The sequence below is a fragment of the Oncorhynchus nerka genome, linkage group LG24 (genome assembly GCF_034236695.1).
Source record: "Oncorhynchus nerka isolate Pitt River linkage group LG24, Oner_Uvic_2.0, whole genome shotgun sequence".
Lineage (NCBI taxonomy): Eukaryota > Metazoa > Chordata > Actinopteri > Salmoniformes > Salmonidae > Oncorhynchus > Oncorhynchus nerka.
Window position 1 is genome coordinate 42,631,524 of NC_088419.1, and position 20,987 is coordinate 42,652,510.

The following is a 20,987-nucleotide window of genomic DNA, read 5'->3' on the forward strand; positions in this document are numbered from 1 at the left end:
GGAGGGAGCGAGGGGAGACAGGAGAGAGGAGGGAGAGATGGAAAACAGGAAAGAGGAGGGAGCGAGGGGAGATAGGAGAGAGGAGGGAGAGATGGAAAACAGGAAAGAGGAGGGAGCGAGGGGAGACAGGAGAGAGGAGGGAGAGATGGAAAACAGGAAAGAGGAGGGAGGGAGGGGAGATAGGAGAGAGGAGGGAGGGAGGGGGGAGAACTACTACAACACCCCAGCTCCCCCACCTTCCAAGACACCTGCTCCCCCTGCCTCCAGGATTAACCCCTTTGTGAAACGGCACCAGAGCAGGTTTGGAACAGGGATGGGGAGCAGTAGCAGGGTGTCTTCCCCCCGCGCGGACGGGAGGGTTCCCTGGAGCAGGACAGCCTCCTCATCCTCTGTTGGGGCTGGAAGACCCATCCTGAGAGGATTCCCCTCTAGGACAGCTGCCTCGGGGGCAGCATCTGCCTCAGGGGCATCAAGGACCTCTGCAGTGCAGGAGACCAGTGAGGATGCTAAAAAACCCTCCACCCTCTATCCGTTAAAGAATGGGGTGGGGGCTGGGGCACTTAAACCCTCTCTGCCCAACAGGAATACCGTTCTAGGTGAATCGAGGAATCCCATCACCTCCTCTTCTTCTTCTTTCTCCTCGTCCTCCTCCAACTCCTCCTCTAGTAGTCGTAGAGACACCAGTGAGCCCGTCCACAGAGGAAGCAGCACCAGGGAGGACAGCAGTAATGACCATAAGGAGGACTATCTCTACAAGGGGAGTAAGGAGATGTATGAGTGGAATGAGAAAGTCACAGACCCAACCACCGCCCCCAAAACTACTGCCACCACTACCACTGCCACCACTACCACTACCTCAGCCCCAACTACCGCCCGCAGGGTGCCCCAGAGTAGGGCCATCGAGAGTGTGGACAGGGAAGCCACACCTGGTAGAACCAGGCCCGGTTTCGTCCCCGGTTCTACGCTCCCCCGCCGTACCATTATAGGTCCCAACGGGAGGGTGCGATCTCCCCTGCTCATAAACAGGCAGACAGGTTCTAGGTTCCCGCTTAGAGCACAACCAGCACAGAGCACACGGTTAGGTTCCTCTAACACAAACACATCATCTTCCTCTTCTTCCTCTTCCTCCTCTAGTCTGTCGCAGCCAGATCACGGGGTTAGCGGGGCCGCTAGTGTTAGCACTGGAGGCTCCTCCCCTTCCCTCTCTCGCCCCTCCCACAGACAGACCTCCATTGGCAGCAGCCAGGGATCTCAAGGCTCCTCTTCCTCCTCGTCATTCTCATCCAGAGACTCTGTGGTGGGCCAGGGTACAAGGACACGCTACCCAAGCCGGTCAGACCCCCATCTCAGGAGTAAAACCCCCAGTGGAGGCCTCAAGCCCGGCTACGGAAATGGTCATGGAAATGGTAAAAATGGCCGCCCCAATCTCACGGCGACCAGTGACAAAGAGTCCAGCACATCCAATGACAACACCAAACCTAATGGAAGAAGGTACATCACTGGGCCTGATGGAGCCAAGTGGGTATGTGTGTCTGTGTCTCGATACATTTTATTGCAAAGTAAAGGGGATTGAAAGGAGACATTTCATCTACAATGTTAACCATTCTGCAGACTCTCCGTAATATGTTTCCCTATGACGTATCTCCAACCCTGGGACGTGTTCTATTCTCCAGGTGTTGGACTTGGATAAGGGGGTCCTGATGAACGAGGATGGCAGGGTTCTCCAGGACTCTCAGGGCCAACCCAAGAGGGTGGTTCTGGGAGAGGACGGACGCACCATCTTTGGTGAGATACTGTCAACTAATACCTTCTCTTATATTGAACACTGTTTCTAGGAGTATTAAAGGTCTACATTCCTAAGAGCCTTGTAATGTGTTGGTATATAAAGACACTTCGTCCCCCCCTATTTATTCCTCCTTAGGAGAAAGGGAGATATCACACTTACGACACAGACCCATACTGTTTTGTTTACACAGATAGATAACTGATTGATTGTTCTCCCCTGCTAGACCACCAGGGCAGCCCATTGGTGAACCAGGAGGGCCAGGCTCTGTTTGGTCACGGACGGGAAAGCCAACCGGTGGTCAACCCCAAAGACAAGTTCCTGACTGTGGGTGGCAAACCCATCATTGGCCTGGACCGGGCTAAACCAAGGACCACAACCACAACCAGACCTCCTACCACGACCACACCTGAACCGACAACGCTACCAACCACCACTGAAATGTCCACAGAGGAGACTATAACCATGCCGGTGTTCCCGACCTGTCCTCCAGGAACATTTTTGATCAGGGATGATGAGGGATTCCCAATGCTGGATGCTGATGGCATCCTGGACTGTTATCCTGAAGGCAAGTCTGACTAACGCTGACTAACGCTTCTGTATGTACTGTCAGATTACTAGTATTGTTATAGTAATCAAACTAGTACTATCATAGTAGTAGTACTAGTAGTAGTTGTAGCTGTTGTAGGGCCAGTTTCCCAGACCCAGATTAAGCCTATTCCAGAGGGGTGTACTACGACGCTAGCTAGATCTACTCAGGTTTTTATGAAGCTAGCCAGCTTCAGTTAGCTTCACATTCCAGTTCAGGCTTCATTCATGTTACGAAGGAGGATATTTATCCTCTATCTTCCGTTAATTCCAGCCAGGCTTGTGACTGCGCTTGTATGTCGCAAGTGGATAATCCCAGCAAGTCAAACGACAAACTCTTCATTTGACAATGCTGAAACACCAATCCATGTCAGAGCCACATTTTCATTTTTGCCAAAATCAGCATGAAAGCGAAGTTACCTCGCATATTCAGCAGGCTATTGTCACGTATTATAGTCATTCAAAAGTTTTACTATCCGTGAAGTTTCAAATGCATCCTGTCGTTACTAAATGTGTAAGGTGATAGATATTTTAATATTCTTCCTCAAATTAAGCGGATGATGATGCAATCTTAGTCAGAGGGAGGGAATCTGATGTAATTGGCCCTCAACTCGTGGCTCAGACAGTTAGCTGTGAGTTAGCCTTCCCTGGAAGTTACAGCTGAAGAATTCATTGCCTGAAGGATTCAAAATTGACCTGGCTAAAATGTGGGCCACTTTCGTGTCAACAGTTATCCTAAAATGAACTCAGAATTGACCAAAGTTAGCTCACTAAATAATTTATCCTGCTTCTTAGTATACCTATCTGGATTTATGCACTTTCAACTGAGAATGATTTTCAGTCCAGGACTAGGCTTAATTCTGAGCTTGTACGATCTATTACATCTTATGCAGGCTAAAAGCAGTGGATCAGAATGGAGTCTGTCATCAGTTAGTCTGTGAGCTGTTGTTGTTTACCATCTCCACAACATACTGACCATAATAAGTAGAGAGCCCTGCAAGATCTGGCCAGGCACAGTCGAGACCAGTGGAACCTGATCAGGACCTGGGACCAAAGTTAGCTCACTAAATAATTTATCCTGCTTCTTAGTATACCTATCTGGATTTATGCACTTTCAACTGAGAATGATTTTCAGTCCAGGACTAGGCTTAATTCTGAGCTTGTACGATCTATTACATCTTATGCAGGCTAAAAGCAGTGGATCAGAATGGAGTCTGTCATCAGTTAGTCTGTGAGCTGTTGTTGTTTACCATCTCCACAACATACTGACCATAATAAGTAGAGAGCCCTGCAAGATCTGGCCAGGCACAGTCGAGACCAGTGGAACCTGATCAGGACCTGGGTCCAAATACTTTTTGAAAAATTTTCAAACACTTTGAGCATTTTTCTTAGCCTGGCTGGAGTTGGCAGGCTAAAGGCTGGTTTTCAGTTGGTCTCTCGACATGTCTGTAGACAGTTATCGCAATAACATCATGAACATCCTACTGTTGCCGGAAATCAAACTTGTCGTTGTCGTTATGAGAAAGTGTGAACACAAAAACGACAGGCTGTATGACATCAGCAGCCTGGTGGTCCAAAATAGCATAACTGAAGTATTTTAACATCAGTAAACCCATCTGTTTAAAAATGTATTTGCTACAGTGCATTCGGAAAGTATTCAGACCTCTTGACTTTTTCCACATTTTGTTACGTTACAGCCTTATTCTAAAATGTATGAAATCTTTTTTTCCCTTATCAATCTACACACAATACCCCCTAATGAAAAAGCAAACAGGTTTTTAGAAATTTTAGCAAATGTGTAAAAAAAAAAACGGAAATATTACATTTACATAAGTATTCAGACCCTTTACTCAGTACTTTGTTGAAGCACCTTAGGCAGCGATTACAACCCCGAGTCTTCTTGGATATGACGCTACAAGCTTGTTGTGGTGGGAAAAGTACTCAATTGTCATACTTGAGTAGAAGTAAATACACCTTAGTAGAAAATGACTCAAGTAAAAGTAAAATACTACTTGAGTAAAAGTCAAAAAGTGTTTGGTTTTTAATATACTTAAGTATCAAAAGTAAATGTAACCGCTAAAATATACTTAAGTATCAAAAGTAAAAGCATAATTTATTTCAAATTCCTTATATTAAGCAAACCAGGTGGCATGATTTTCTGGTTTTTCATTTATGGATAGCCAGGGGCACAATCCAACACTCAGACGCCATTTACAAATAAAGCATTTGTGTTTAGTGAGTCTGCCAGATCAGGAGACAGTAGAGATGACCAGGGACTTATCTCTGATAAGTATGTGAATTAGACAATTTTCTGGTCCTGCTTAGCATTCAAAACATAACGAGTACTTTTGGGTATCAGGGAAAATGTATGGAGTAAAAACAACATAATGTTCTTTAGGAATGTAGTGAAGTAAAAGTAAAAGTTGTAAAAAATATGAATAATAAAGTAAACTACAGATAGTCAAAAAAACAACTTAAGTAGTACTTTAAAGTATTCTCACATAAGTACTTTACACCACTGCAAGCTTGGCACACCTGTATTTGGGGAGTTTCTCCCATTCTTTTCTGCAGATCCTCTCAAGCTCTGTCAGGTTAGATGGGGAGTGTCGCTGCAGAGCTATTTCCAGGTATCTTCAGAGATGTTCGATAGGGTTGAAGTCCAGACTCTGGCTGGGCCACTCAAGGACATTCAGAGACTTGTCCCGAAGCCACTCCTGCTTTGTCTTGGCTGTGTGCTTAGGGTCGTTGTCCTGTTGGAAGTTGAACCTTCACCCCAGTCTGAGGTTCTAAGCACTCTGGAGCAGGTTTTCATCAAAGATCTCTTTGTATTTTGCTCCGTTCATCTTTTCCTGGATCATAGCCAGTCTCCCAGTCCCTGCCGCTAAAAAACATCTCCCCAACAGGATGCTAACACCAGCATGCTTCACCGTAGAGATGGTGCCAGGTTTCCTGCAGACATTGTGCTTGGCATTCAGGCCAAAGAGATCAATCTTGTTTTCATCAAACCAGATAATCTTGTTTCTCACGGTCTGAGTCTTTAGGTGCCTTTTGGCAAACTAAAACCAGGCTTTCGTGTACCTTTTACTGAGGAGTGGCTTCCATCTGGCCACTCTACCATAAAGGCCTGATTGGTGGAGTGCTGCAGAGATGGTTGTCCTTCTGGAAGGTTATCCCATCTCCACAGAAGAACTCTGGAGCTCTGTCAGAGTGACCATCGGGTTATTGGTCACCTCCCTGACCAAGGCCTTCTTCCCCGATTGTTCAGTTTGGCCAGGCGGCAAGATTTAGGAAGAGTGTTTGTGGTTCCAAACTTCTTCCATTTAAGAATGATGGAGGCCACTGTGTTTTTGTGGACCTTCAATGCTGCAGACTTTTTTTTGTGCCTCGACACAATCCCGTCTCTGACTTCTACGGACAATTCCTTCAACCTCATGGCTTGGTTTTTGCTCTAACATGCACTGTCAACTGTGGGAGCTTATATAGACAGGTGTGTGCCTTTCCAAATCATAGCCAATCAGTTGAAGAAACGGGATGCATCTGAGCTCAATTTCGAGTCTCATAGCAAAGGGTCTGAATACTTATGTAAATAAGGTATTTCTGATTTTTTTTTATTTGATAAATTTGCAAAATATTTTAAAAACCTGTTTTTTGCTTTGTCATTTTGGGGCAGTGTGTGTAGATTGATTTATTTGATTGTATCCATTTTAGAATAAGGCTGTAACGTAACAAAATGTGTCAAGTGGTCTGAAAACTTTCCAAACGCGCTGTATATGTCAATCTAGCAAGCCAGGTAACTAAAATCAACTTTCTAAACAATGTTTTGGTTTAGTTTTAGCCTATTAGCTAGCTATCTATCCAGCTTCTTAAATTTAGCAAATGTATTCATTATTGTAGGAAAATAAATTTACAACGAGATCATTATTTACAAGTTAATGGCAAGCTAATTACAGAAAATATTGTGCGATGACTGTGACGAAAAAAAAGCATGGCATTCTACCTGGGAATTTTAGAACTTGTGCACTCATTGCAGTCTTAGTCGGGTAACCATGGCAACGGACCGAGCAACAGGGTCAAAGTTGAACTTTTTTCATCTGCCTGCAGCAAGGAAAATGACAGTCGTAGCGACAGTCTACAGACATTCCACAGGAGTATAAATTAAATGTTGCTTTGAACAGTGAGACTTGTCGCATTCTAACTGTCTCCATACATGTCGATAGACAAAGTATAAACCAGCCTGAAGATGGGCAGGGTTTGCAGTTTTGGGACTATTCTATTGGTGCCATCAGTTGTATTCTTTGTATTATTTTTAATAGTATTTGAATCCAGATCTGATGGGAACCACATCAGGGCCAGCCACATCAGGGCCAGCCACATCTGGGCCAGCCACACCCTAACCCATTCCCTGAGCTAAGCAGTTAGTCTCACTACACAATTATATTTACCACAAGACACACAATTAACACACACTTGTTAAATGTTAGCAATTTGTGTTATTCTTCTACAACACAGACTGTCAAAGCAAGTCAGGGGGAGAAAAATATATTTATTCAAAGAGAACAAATCAATTGTTGTTATGCTGGAAAGTAGATGGTAGATGGTCATTCTTCCCTGGCCTCAATGTTTCTCCTCTGAACAAAGAGACAGGATGTAGTTTATACCCAAGCCTAGCCTGTGGTTGTTCAATTAGAATTCCTTGCAGTAAAATTGGGCCAATGGCCAAGTATTCAGTTTCAGGCTCAACGTATAGACAATTCAGACCAATGAGAACTTGCCACATCACATGTAGGTATGAGTCCCAGACTGGAATTCTACCCGTGTCCCTGACCCATTAATCTTCAGTTCCCCATGACAAATAAACTATTTCCATTGATCATTCATTCGCCAGTACAGAAAAACAACTATCTTCCATTGATCGTTAATTCCCTCTTGACCTTTAGTCCTCTGCGTTGTGTATTTATCTTTGAATATTCTTACACGTCCAAACACACTTTTATGGCTTAGACCTAAGTGTTCCGTAGGGATTAACACAGTACAGACACAAAGCCCACATTCAGACACATACATAGTATTAGGCTCTTATAGGGGTTATTGTAACAAACATACACCCAAAGGCAGACAGCCATAAGTCATATGTTTTCCAACGGAATTCTCCTTTTTTGCAAGTTTAAGGGAATAACCATCCCCAGTTGTTTTGAGTTTACGACAAGGCAATTGAGATGACTAAGAACAAATAACGGAGGAAATACTTCCTTCTTAACTCAAAACAGTGCACCATTTTTTTTCCACCGTCAACTTGAAACTTTGTGCTGGAGCTAGAAAGACAAGTGTTACTGCATGTTTATATGTGTGTGTATATTTGTGTGTGTGTGTGTGTGTGTGTACAGTGGTTTCTGGTCATGCTATAGCCTGTCTCACTTCTCCTACAGAGGAATCCTCGGGACTGGAAACGGACTCTATGGGTATGGTTGCCATGTTGTCTGATGCTTTAGCCATTGAGGAAGGTACCCGGCTGAGTAATGGCTACGTACCGACGGCCGTAGGGCTGGGCCTGCCTGCCTGCATTGTTTCTTTCAATGTTTATCTATCAGTTCATCTGTTTGTTGACTGTTTCCTCTATTTGATGTTTCCTTGCCTGTGGTCTTTTCTATGGTCGGTTGTGTGTTTGTTTGGGTTGGGTTTGGGTTCCTTCCATCATCGGCTGTGTTTCTGATGTTTTATCTGGCCAACTCAACTCAACCGCTACAGTGTCTGTGAACTGCATTACTAACCCGGAGAGAATGCGCTGGCATGCTCTACTGTACTGTTCTGCTCTGTGATGTTGCTGCATGTGATGATGACTTGTGATGATTTACACTACATAACCAAAAGTATGTGGACACTTGTCGAACATCTCAATCAAAAATCAGCAAAGATTGACACCACTCCAGCCGACACTTGGCATTGTGCATGGTGATCTTAGGCTTGTGTGTTGCTGCTCGGCCATGGAAACCATTTCATGAAGTTCCCAACGAACACAAATTTGAAGGGGTGTCCACATACTTTTGTATATAGTATATAAAGTGTATCATGTCATGTTATGGTATACTGGTAATGCATGGTCATTCATGGTTTCAGTGAATGGAGGAACTGTGATTACGTTATGTTTGGTAAGCATACGCCATGATGTTATAGTTTGATTAGTGCCATGAGAAAACTATTGCTCGTATATGCACTACTCGACAAATTGCATCCCAATATATTCATAGTGTTTCCCTGCAAGGCTGTGTGTGAGGCACATGATGGTGTCATGCAGAGGTCCGTTGGCACGCCACAGGCCAGAACGCCTGGTGCTGCTGGAAGTAACTCATTGATTTGAATGACTTCACTGACTTAATCCTTACACATTTGTTAGGCTCAGAACCATGAACATTACAGTAATCTACTGCGAAACGGGCATGATGTTCAAAAGCCGGTGCCTCAGGAATGGAAAGATATTGGCAGCAAAACATTACACATGAAGAACTTGCCTTTTAAAAGGAAAAAAACATCAAGGTCATTTCCAATGATATCACACTCATTTCAAGAGCTATTGCATGCTTATTTACATGCCAATTACAAAAGTCTAGTGCTACATGCAAAATGTCACACAGACTAAATTCAGTGGTATTTGGATTTAGTTTGTGTCCCTTTTTCCTAGATGAGTTGTTGTGGCAGACCACGCGGCCCCCCACGCTGCCCCCCACCACCACTACGACAGACCACCCCACCCCTGAACCAGACACCAGGCCCTTCAACAATAGCCCCTCCAATGAGTTCGACCTCACCGGGAAGAAACGCTTCACAGGTAGGCTACGGTATGGAGAAAAGTGACAACAGTAGTATGTGCAATGTGTGGGAGCATGCTTGCTTGCATGTATGTGTGCCTGATTGGGTGAATGCACCTCACATGCACGTGGGTGTGTGCTTGTAAGTGTGTTTGAGCTGTTTGTGTTTGAGTTTGACAAACTATCTATCTCTCCCCTACGTTGATGTAACATACCACTTGCGGTTATTTCAGCATCACTGTCTAAGAGCTTAGCCTTGTCATCTGTGGATTTAGACTTTACTGTTTCGAACTTAACACTGTCATCACACCCCATTACCCTTATCTATATGATGGATCTCAGTTTAAACAGAGCTTAACCTCTTCAATCATACAGTAGTGAGTGATTAAAAAAAATAATAATAATAATGGGGGGAAGCTTCTGTGAAGTCCCTCTAAATGCCAAAGAGAAAGGCCGTTTTTTTTCGTAACATAAATAATGTTCATCCAGGCATCCAGCTGAAACACCTGCATGCGTTTGTGTTTGATTGAGTGAGCGTGCTCGCATTTTAAGTGTGTGTGTGTGTGTGTGTGTGTGTGTGTGTGTGTGTGTGTGTTTGTGCGTGCGCTTGTATGCAACACGTGTGTCTCAGCCTTATAAATAATTATAGTCCTATTTGGTGTGTGTTCAGTTTTCTTTCACGGAGGAGAAATGAACTCTGGCTCTCTATATCTTGGCTCGTTCAGTCGCACATCATAAATACATTCACAGTTCTTGACTAGCGCCTATATTTACATGATTACCCCTGGGCCAAGGAAAACCCTTTAGGTGAGGGAGTGCCATCTTTCCATTGGTCTGGCAGAACCATCAGAGTTGTATCTTCTTTCAGCTAACAGATGATATCCTGAAATGACCTCTAATGTTGTTTCACCCCTCCGTGACCCTCTCTTGCAGAGATTGACGGTCAATCATGGTCCTGGAAAGCTGTCTGCATTGTTTGCTGGGTTTTGTTCCAGCCCAATACTAACACAGCTGATTGAACTAATCCAGGTCCTTGGTCTAGATTGAAGAGCATGATTAGTGTTAGTGCTGGGCTGGAACAAAGGCACACTAGGGTTGCTAAACTTGCATCTGCAAGGAGGAACCCCCTTCTCTGGTCATGGTGTACATGATACATGGGACTGGGTCTGTGTGTAAAGTGTCACTATGACAGGTTAGAGATTTGGAGACAACGGAGTTAGTTGAGAATGTTGTTGGTAGAACTAATGGTTGCACTGTAGGCCTTTGTACTTTTCCCAATGCCACTCGCATTGTAAGGGCCAGGGTCTTGACAGTTCAGGGTCCACATGACATGGGCGACAGTGGCAAAGTTGAATTGGCTTTGCATAGCCTAACTGTGGGGCTAGTTAGGGAACATCAATACATTTCACAATGTAAATGAGACAATATGTTCATGTTGCACACCTTTTAGTTGTCTCATTAAATGCTTTCAATATTTTTATATGCATTTCTACAAGTTATAGTTGGTTTAAGGTTTTTAGGGCATTGACATTTAAAAAAAAATTCCCATGTACATTGTGTAATTTACGGATGGTCCCTGAGCATTACGATCAGGTCGCATGCAGCTGTGAGCCATTTTAATGATTACTTGGGTACTGCCAGCTGTGGGCATGTGGGCAGGATTGAAATAAACCCAACCCAAAGAAAGCCTTTCATTCCGTGACATGCCATTTTTTCCTAAATATCTCGCAAATCTGTTTTGGACGAGACTGACTGTATGACCAAAATTTGCACTTTGTAGTCAATTTTGAAACTAGAATAAATGTTTCTGACTCATATCAATGCTACGTAAGCTGTTTCCAAAAGGAGAAGTTGCTTACTACGTTCAGTTGCTCTTGAAGCATCCTGCTGTCTCTTTACCATTCTAAAGTGCTTGCTTTGGCCTCGTCTGTCTCTTCCTCTGTCTGCTTTATCCACATCCACTCCTATCGCTGGAAAAACAGACTGAAACCCCCACACACTGAACAGGAATAAAACCAACATCTCTGATTCCCCATCACCCTCTCTCTCTCTCTCCTTCCCTCCCTCCTACTGTCTCTCATGAAGGAGCCTCTCGGTGGTTGTTGGGCTCCTAATGATGATGTGTACATTCCTGCTGAGCCATCAGAGAGCGCCACTCACATCTCCCATGTGAATGTGTTGGCGTGGCATAGTTGGACAGTACGCTAACCGACGGGTCTCAGTAACAGCAGTGTTAACTGGTATTGTTCACTATGAGGACCTGAGTTCGAAATGTGTCAGTGATATTGGACAGCCTTTGAAGCAAGGCTACCGGTTAGACCGGCGGATCCGGCCTGCGAGCCCAAACGGATCTGGCCCACGAGCCCATTCAATCCGGCCTGGGGGAGGTTTGTGTAAAAACATTATTACAAACAGGTCACTCTTCAACGTTTAAAATAGATAGAAATGATGTAGAATAGGTCCATTATAACATTTTCAAATAACTGCCCTTATTCTGGCCCGCAAATTTCTTTTGACGAACAAATCGGTCTGCAAAAAAATCTGTGGAACCCTCTGCTTAATTTTGCAATCCCGATGTGGCCCTCGAGACGGAATTATTGCTCATCCCTGAGTTGGGCAGTACCACCAATTGGAACAGAATTGGTTCCAATTGTTTGGCTGGTGCACGATGCTTAAAACACCAGAGGCATGTGTACTGAAAATGGTGTAGGCTTATGTGTTGACAGCATTGGATGAATGTCTTCTTTAATTACCATATTATTAAAATGTTGTTACAACATTGGCCCCTGAACCAGGTCATCTAATCCAGCTAAACTATCCTGTGAGCCGAGGCCGGCGGACGCACAGCAAACACATCTGATGCTCATTACATCTATTATAGAAATCCTAAGACAGAATGAAATAGAGTAAGAATAACAGTGAAATAATGAAAAAATATGAAACCCGCTGATATCAGCAGTGAGAGGAGAAGAGGTCCCAGACGGCCAAACAAGGAGACCTACTCTCTCATATTTACGAGTTTAATATATCAGATCCAACACAGCAGCCAGCTTTCTGACACGTCCACCATTCCTCTATCTGGAGGGGGTTTGACCATGCTAACTCAATTGACCAATCGTGTCAGTCAACTGTACTGGCGCCAGACAAAGGGTATTGGGTTCCTCTTTACAGGCCGACACATGTTATCTGAAGACTCGTATAGAGCGTATGATGTAAGTCAATGGAGGGTTACAAAAGGGAAGAAAAGTATAAAGTTATCCTTTCCCTTATGTTTGATTTGGCCTACACCGTTTATGTTCCGGGTCAATTTAATAAATATATGATTTTAACCTCTCAAAATGTATTTTCCAGTAGCTGAGAATGTTAAGTAGCTGAAAATGTTAAGTCAAATGTTTGAATACTGTACCAAATTCGTAAATCCATCAAATTACTACATACATTTTTAGGACATAGGGAGATTATACATGAACTTATATCTACAGTATGTGATATAAGATATAGGTCTACAGTATGTGAAATCAGCTTGTTTCTAGGACAAACCGTTCAAAGGTTATATAGACCAAGGTCAAGATCAAATTGCAGGGGTCAAATTGCGGGTAAAATTGAACCAGAACATTATGGATGTCGCTACCAGGTCAACTTTTTTGTTTTCTTTTAAATTACATGTTTTACAAGTTTGAGACCCATACTTAGGAAAGTAGATGACGGGTCATGGTGGAAAATTACATGAAATAGTATTTTAGTGATTCCAAACTGTTCCGGAACATAAAGGAAAGGGTTAAGAGCACTATATCTACTTCCTCAGAATGTAGTAAATCAAAAGATAGATATAGAAACACTATAGAAGACACAATATCTCAAAAGTAAGATTCCATGTGGAAACAGACACATGTTGTCAGGCATATGTGTATAGGTGGCAGGGAAGTCAGGCGCAGGAGAGTCAAACGGAGTGTAAAATGGAGTCTTTTAATAATGTCCTAGTAACATGCTCCATAACACTAAACAGGAAAAGAACATAAACAAATATGGGTACGAAGACCCGTCGCGCACCTATACAACAAAAACACTACACTGACAATAAACAATCTCTGACAAAGACATGAGCGGAAACAGAGAGTTAAATACACAACAGGTAATGAATGGGATTGAAAACAGGTGTGTGGGAAGATAAGACAAAACCAATGCAAAATGAAAAATGGATCAATGATGGCTAGAAGACCGGTGACGTCGAACGCCGAGCACCGCCCGAACAAGGAGAGGCAATGACTTCGGCAGAAGTCGTGACACATGTATACATCTAGAAAAGAACATACGCAGACAGACACATACATCAGTGTCCAGATATGTAGCTGTAAGGACATTATTAGATGTAGTTGAAACGTTCTCAAATCTATTGTATTCTTTAAAAAAGGAGAGTAGAAACCTTGTAGCCCTGTTGGACAGTGTCTGTTGGCTACAGTTGCCTGTCCCGAGTCGTGTGGTGGGGTTGGACTGAGTCCAGCCAAATTCCCATTCCCATCCCAATCATACTGAGAATTCTGGGAGTTCTGGAAGTGTTCACAGCTGTGTATGGATCCAACTGGCACTACAGTAGCTCCCTCGGACACGAAGAACAACAGAAATACAGACAGAAAATCACCCAATGGGGAAGAAGAATGGGACCAGGGGTCTCACACGACCTGTTATGCTACGCAAGATCACCCACTCTGACTTCTCCTGAACTCCTGATAGAGGGAACCCTAGTAGACTCAGTTATAAACGGAATAGATTGTAATATGACACTTTATTGCCCACCAGCAGATGTTAAAACATTGCCTTCTTGTATTAAAACCTCTATGCAGTCTTTTTAATTAAATCATTTTAAATCATCACTGTGTGTTGAATAAATCATCATGTCATAAAAATCATCATGTCATAAAAATAACTCCAAATTAAATTATTTTCCTGAGTGCCCTTTTGCCATGGAAATGCTCAGTCTGATCGTGTGTGGGCCTGTCGATGCAAATTTGAAGGCGGTATATTTATATACACAACCCTTATTGGCGAATAGGGTCATTTAGAATCTAGAGCCTACCCCGCCTACACCTTCAAAGTAGTAGGATACATAAGCAAATAAAAGATGACTGGTCATTGGTCAGAATGATCACATCAGATTGTGATGTCATGATCTGGGCCAAAAACTCCATCCCACCTGAACAGATTAGGCATGATCATAATTTTCACAATTTCAACCTCATAGTGTGGAAATGTCTTTTTTTTTTAAACATGTATTTAGCTGCACTGCCTCTTCAACATAATTATTTTATTGTTCAGTGAAAATGTAGACCGAAGAAAACATTGTGCTCTCCCAAGGGGTTTCTTGGTTGGTGTATAAACCCAGCAAAGATTGTACACAATTGATCAACCATCTTGCTGCTTTCCCATCCCTCCCTGCCATCCCTCTCTCCAGCTCCGTATGTGAACTTCATCCAGAAGGATCCGGGCGCTCCGTGCTCGCTGACGGAGGCTCTGGAATACCTACAGGTGGACGTCCTGGAAAACCTGCTCAAGAAAGACAGCCTGGCTACTAATCAGAAACAGCCGCCCAAAAACAAGCCCCACAACATCACGGTGGTCGCCATGGAAGGCTGTCACTCATTCGTCATCCTGGACTGGGCCATCCCACTGAAGGATGACATGGTGTCAGGTGAGTGGACCACAATGTCACGCAGGGTGACTAGCAAGCTTGGCCACATAGTGGGGTGTACTGTAGATACAATGTGAGAGGTGCGAAGAGTATTCTGTCAGTGCTTCAAGCAGTTAGTGTGCACTTATGCTGTAATTATTCTGATCTTTTTTCACTAATTAGTCTTTTGACAAATCAGATCAGCTCTTAAAAAGATCTGATGTGATTGATCAAAAGACATATTAGTGGAAAATATATCAGAAATGGGATGCCTCTGTAAAGGTAGCCTATGTCTGACTTCAACTTTTCTATCCTGACCCATTTGTTATGGTTTTCAAAGGATCGTAGCAGGTCAGCAGACATAATCGAATTATCACGTTTAAGGTAAGACACAGGTGCAGACAGTGTCGAAATAACAAAGTTTATTATTCGAACAGGGGCAGGCAAAAGAACAGGTCAAGGGCAGGCAGAGGTCAGTAATCTAGATTGGTGGGGCAAAGGTTCAGGATGGTAGGCAGGCTCAGGGTCAGGGCAGGTAGGCTCAGGGTCAGGGCAGGCAGCATGGTCAACAACGGGGAAACTAGGAAACAGGAACACTCGTGAGACAAGAGCAGAGGGAAAACCACTGGTATGATAGACGAAACAAAACAATCTGGCCACAGACAAACAGAGAACACAGGTATAAATACACAGGGGATAATGGGGAAGCTGGGCGACACCTGGAGGGGGGGTGGAGACAATCACAAAGACAGGTGAAACAGATCAGGGTGTGACACTAACTAGTCAGCTGCTCGTTAGATTTTAGGGAGTCACCCAACCCCCAATGTTTTCGACGTCAGTAACCGAGTTTTGAGTACTGTAAAACTATATTTGATAGATCGAGGGATCCAGTCTGTAATGAGTGTGACTTGTGAACAGTGCTTCAGTCAGAGACATGGGTTCAGTCATCCAGAGAGAAGCTGTGTGTTACCTTTGGCTCGCCAACAGAAGCTCCTAGTCCTGGAGTGGGCTGGGCCATTCTCTGATGTCTAAACCACATAGTATCGCAGACCTGCACCACTTTCTCTCTCTTTCCCACTATTTCGATCTCTCTCTCATTTCAATATACAGTATTTAACGTCTTTGCTAAAAATGGATGTAGTGCCTTAAAATGTATTCCAGAGATACATGTACATACATTTCCTCAAATGCATGTACTGTTTGTTATGCCTGACAATATTCCAGAAAGGCATGGCTATGACATCTATCTACAGGGTGGCCAAAGGGGTTCCTAATTCGCCTTCTTAAATTACTCTTTACATATTGATCAATGGAGACAATTGTTTGGGTCACCAAGCCAAAACTGCCAGTGATATGTCATTTAAATTGTGATGGTGAGTAAAAAAACAAATCTGTTGGATGTCACCGAATTTTAACATTCTGTCATAAAGAGTACAAGTTCAACTTGATAAAAAACACATTTTCCCCTCTTAAAAAATGTAATAAAAAGTGTGACTAGTACGTGCCTCTAGTATCACGGGCGCTAGGCTGTAAAAAAATAAATAATAATGTATAATCGTTTTTATCGATTTTAACAAATTATACATTGTACAATGCTCCACAATATGTCAACGTGGAGGTCTAGGCTTTGTCCTTCCAATGAGTGGTATTATATGGCTCTACAGTGTATGGTTAGCGGTGTTATGGTGTGTTCATAACCAAGTGGGAAGCGGGAATTTACCACATCTGGGAAAAATTGAACAGAAATAACTAGTTAAATCAGCCATGAATCATCTTGTGACCGGGGGAGTTGAAGCTTGTTGTGTGCAACAGGAAGGGGCATTTGAATACAAGATTCAAAATAGTAATGTCAATTGGTAAAACATTTCTAGCCTGTCTATCTATGGGTAACAGGGTTGATGTGTTATGCTCAACACGCTCAGTTTTTCACCACACAACACCAGAAAATTGTCAAAAAGTGTAGAACCAGCTCACCTGCTTTTACACTATGATTTGAGTATTAGATGGTCAATGTTAATAATAAAAAAATTAAAAATGTAACTTTGTTTATTGAATTTTCAACACCAGCATTTACAAAAGAAACTTGTAAGTTATTTGGTAGTAAAATAAAACAACTCAACACATCAAAAACAACAATACAGCAAAACAGAGAGAGAGACAGACATAAAAACATACAAATACCAAAAAATTTAAAAAACAAGAGAAAAAAATATATATACATTGATACAGTTGTTATAGGTCAACAAGCACAGATAATACAATCCTTAACATCCGAGATGTTGTGTATGCACCAGGCCTCTTACATCACTAATATGTAAATATACATCACTCTGGAACTGCAGGAAAATGTAGTTGTTTAACATTTTTATTTTACCTTTATTTAACTAGGCAAGTCAGTTAAGAACAAATTCTTAGTTTCAATGACGGCCTAGGTTGGTTTCTGGAAAGACATCTTTAACACACTCAGAATTAAGAGTGTGGGTTAACTGCCTGTTCAGGGGCAGAACGACAGATTTGTACCTTGTCAGCTCGGGGATATGAACTTGCAACCTTTTGGTTACTAGTCCAAAGCTCTAACCACTAGGCTGCCGCCCCATAAGAAAATATAAGAAAAGAAGGGAGCCCATATTGCATAGAATTTGTCTACAGACCCATTGAGTGTGTGTTTAATTTTTTTCAACTTTTTTCAATTTTTTTCAAATTTTTTTCAAATTCAAAATGGATTTAATCCAAAGAGTATGAGTAGGAGGTGCAGAGGATTTCCATCTATGTAACATTAATCGTCTCGCTAACAAAGTGACACAGGCAATTACATCCTTATTCATTTTGGTCAGTTGTATTGTGGGTAAGGAAACCCCAAATAGTGCAATAAAAGGGTCTGGCTAGATCTGTGTGCCGCTTAATTCTGAGAGTGTGTTAAAGATGTCTTTCCAGAAACCAACAAGAGATGTGCAACACCAAAATATGTGTGCATGATTAGCAGGAGACTGATTACATCGTACACAATTAGGGTTCACATCCTTGTAAATTTAGAATAATCTTGCTTTGGTCCAGTGGGCCCTATGAATGAGTTTGCTATGTTTGCTATGAATGCTATGAATGAGTTTGCTATGTACCCTTTTGAGTGCCCCTTCCCATAGTTCATCAGATATTTCCTCACCCAGTTCCTCCTCCCATGAGGATTTAATATTGTTTAATGAGATGGTTTGCTGTGAGCAAATTTGACTATAGATTATTGACGAGGTGCCTTTCAGAGTAGAAAGTGGGATACGAAATGTGTCAAACTGTGTTTCACCAGGAAAGGTGGGGAATCCTTGATCTTTGCTGTGGACATAACTCCGGACTTGTAAGAACCTAAAGAAATTATTTCTGGGGAGACAGAATTTAGCTGATAATTGTTCAAACGTACTAAATGTATTGTTAATATACAGATCCCTGAATCTTTTAATTCCCGATACTAGACTATGTTGAGAAAGCACCATCAACCATAGATGGGGGAAAAGCTGGATTTGAGGCCACCGGATCCAAAGAAGAGGTTGTCTGGAACCCAAAGTGGCGCCGAAATTGATTCCAAATCTTCAATGTTGTTTTGACACATATATTTTTGGTGAAGGAGGAGTAAGGGTCTGTAACGGAGGAGTGAGCGAGGGAAGACAATGCTGCCGGTATAGATGAGGCGACCTCCATCTCGAGCCAAATTGGGGTTGGGAATATCTCTCTGAATGATCCTAATGTTAGCGGCCCAATAATAGAATCTGAAATCTGGTAGAGCTAGACCGCCGTCTGGTTTGGGCCTCTGCAAAGGCTGTTTTTGTATCCTGGGGTGCTTTTTGTCCCATATAAAGGGCAGTATTAGGCCATCGATCTTTTTGAAAAATGTATTGGGAAGAAAAATCTGAAGGCACTAATAGAGATATAAGAATTTAGGGAGAGTATTCATTTTAATATCATTAATTATTGCGACTAAGGAGAGGTGTAGCATAGAACAGCGTTCCAAATCGTCCTTAGTACAGGTTGAAAGAGGAGCAAAGTTGGCATGAAAAATGTTTTCAAATCTGATTGTGACATGTACCTCGAGATAAATATATCTACTGTGAGCAATTTTAAATAGCAAGTTATGTAAAGGGGAATTTTATGCGGCCATATTAAGCTGCATCAATTCGCTTTTACTGAGATTCAGTTTTTACCCTAATAAGTGATCGAAGGATGCGAAAGTGGCAAGGGCAGCAGGAACAGAGGCAGAAAGGTTGGATGTGTATAATAATAAATCCTCTGCATATAGAGACAGTTTTTGTTTGTGTCCGTATCTGACTATACCTTTGATGAGGGGGTTGGAGCGAAGCGAATTGCAAGTGGTTCTATGGCGAGGGTAAACAGTAATGGACTTAAAGGGCAACCCTGGCGTGTTGATCGTTGCAAAGGGAAGCAATCTGATTGAGTGTTATTAGTCCTGACAGAGGCTTGAGGGGATGAGTACAGAAGTCTTATCCAAGTCATGGATTTGGAGCCAAAGCCGAATTTATTTAGAGCGTAAAAAAAGGTATTTCCATTCCACCCGGTCAAACGCTTTCTCCGCATCCAGGGATATAATGGCTTCAGAGGTATTGGCGACAGAAGGATTATATATAATATTAAATCATCGTTGAAGATTGAAAAATGAGTGTCTATTTTTAATAAATCCGGAGAGATAATTGATGGGAGGACTGTTTCCAGACGCGTTGACAGAAGTTTGGCTAGATTTTTATAGTCAAAATTTAGCAGGTTAATTGTACGGTATGATACACAGTCAAGAGGGTCTTTGTTTTTTTAAGAATAAGACAAATGGTTGCCTGAGTGAGAATCTGTGGGAGAGCACCATTTATAAATGGTTGCCTGAGTGAGAATCTGTGGGAGAGCACCATTTACAAATGGTTGCCTGAGTGAGAGTCTGTGGGAGAGCACCATTTACAAATGGTTGCCTGAGTGAGAATCTGTGGGAGAGCACCATTTACAAATGGTTGCCTGAGTGAGAGTCTGTGGGAGAGCACCATTTACAAATGGTTGCCTGAGTGAGAGTCTGTGGGAGAGCACCATTTACAAATGCTTCATTGTACATTTCAATTAGAATAGGGGCTATTTTGGAGATAAACTTTTTATAAAACTCTGCTGAGTAGCCATCAGGCCCTGAGCTTCTCCCAGATTAAAGGGATTTGACAGCATTCGACAATTCTTCAACTTCTTGCCTTACTCTGAAATGAGGAATGGAACACCTGACCCACCCATGCTCTAATTTTTTTAAACCAAATCCCGTCTGACCGAAGGCACAGCAAGTGAGTGGAAGAAATCCTCCAATTCCGATGCATCCACATTACTTTCAGAAGTATATAGAGACTGGTAAAATCTCTTGAACTCATCATTGATCCCCCTAGGGTCTAATGATATCCCAGACGATGTACAAATTTTAGGAATCTAAAATGATGATGATGGTTGACGTAACTTGTGAGCTAATAATTTACTGGCTTTATCTCCTTGTTCATAGTAAGTGCACCTAGACTTGATAAGTAGTTCAGTAACATGGTCTGGTAATATTGTGTCAAATTCTGCTTGCAAAGTTAAACGTTCCAAATAAATAGCCGGAGAATGTGAAACGGCATAAATGTAATCTAATTGGGCAATACAGCGTGTTAACATAGATAGCCTATCCTTATTCAGTTTGTTCTCAAGTGTGGTGCAGGAAATAATTTCACCTCTGATATAAGCTTTCAAAGTTTCCCAAAGAGTAGACGCAGAGATGTTTGGGGTTCTATTTGTGATCATGAAAGTCGATTTGACTCAAAACAAAATTGACAAAGTGTTCATTCCCGAGCAGTTGAGTATTGAGCCGCCAAGGCGGTCACTCACAGATTGTCAACAGTTTGAAAGACTGCTTCCATAGTAACAGGGGCGTGGTCAGATAAAACAATTGGATTATATGAACATGAAGATATGGAATGGAGAAGCCTGTCATCTACAAGGAAGTAGTCTATGCACGTAAAAGGGTGGTGAACCGTTGAGAAAAAAAGAGTATGCTTTTCCAGATAGATTAAACATTCTTCAAGGATCTGAGACTGCGAATTCAGACATAAAGGTTCGGACAACTCTAGGTGAGGTTGATAAGGTGGTAGGTTTA

At 42.4% G+C, this 20,987-nt stretch overlaps 1 protein-coding gene across 1 annotated transcript in view; it reads left to right on the forward strand.

Moving 5' to 3' along the window:
* The window catches only part of LOC115107505 (fibronectin type III domain-containing protein 1-like), an 84,395-nt gene that overhangs the window by 37,405 nt on the left and 26,003 nt on the right, over positions 1-20,987 (forward strand). The window contains exons 12-17 of the mRNA XM_065008915.1: positions 243-1,522; positions 1,674-1,785; positions 2,010-2,351; positions 7,798-7,830; positions 9,048-9,194; positions 14,624-14,860. Of these exons, the coding sequence (XP_064864987.1) occupies positions 243-1,522; positions 1,674-1,785; positions 2,010-2,351; positions 7,798-7,830; positions 9,048-9,194; positions 14,624-14,860 (2,151 nt within the window). The remainder of the gene's footprint in view (positions 1-242; positions 1,523-1,673; positions 1,786-2,009; positions 2,352-7,797; positions 7,831-9,047; positions 9,195-14,623; positions 14,861-20,987) is intronic.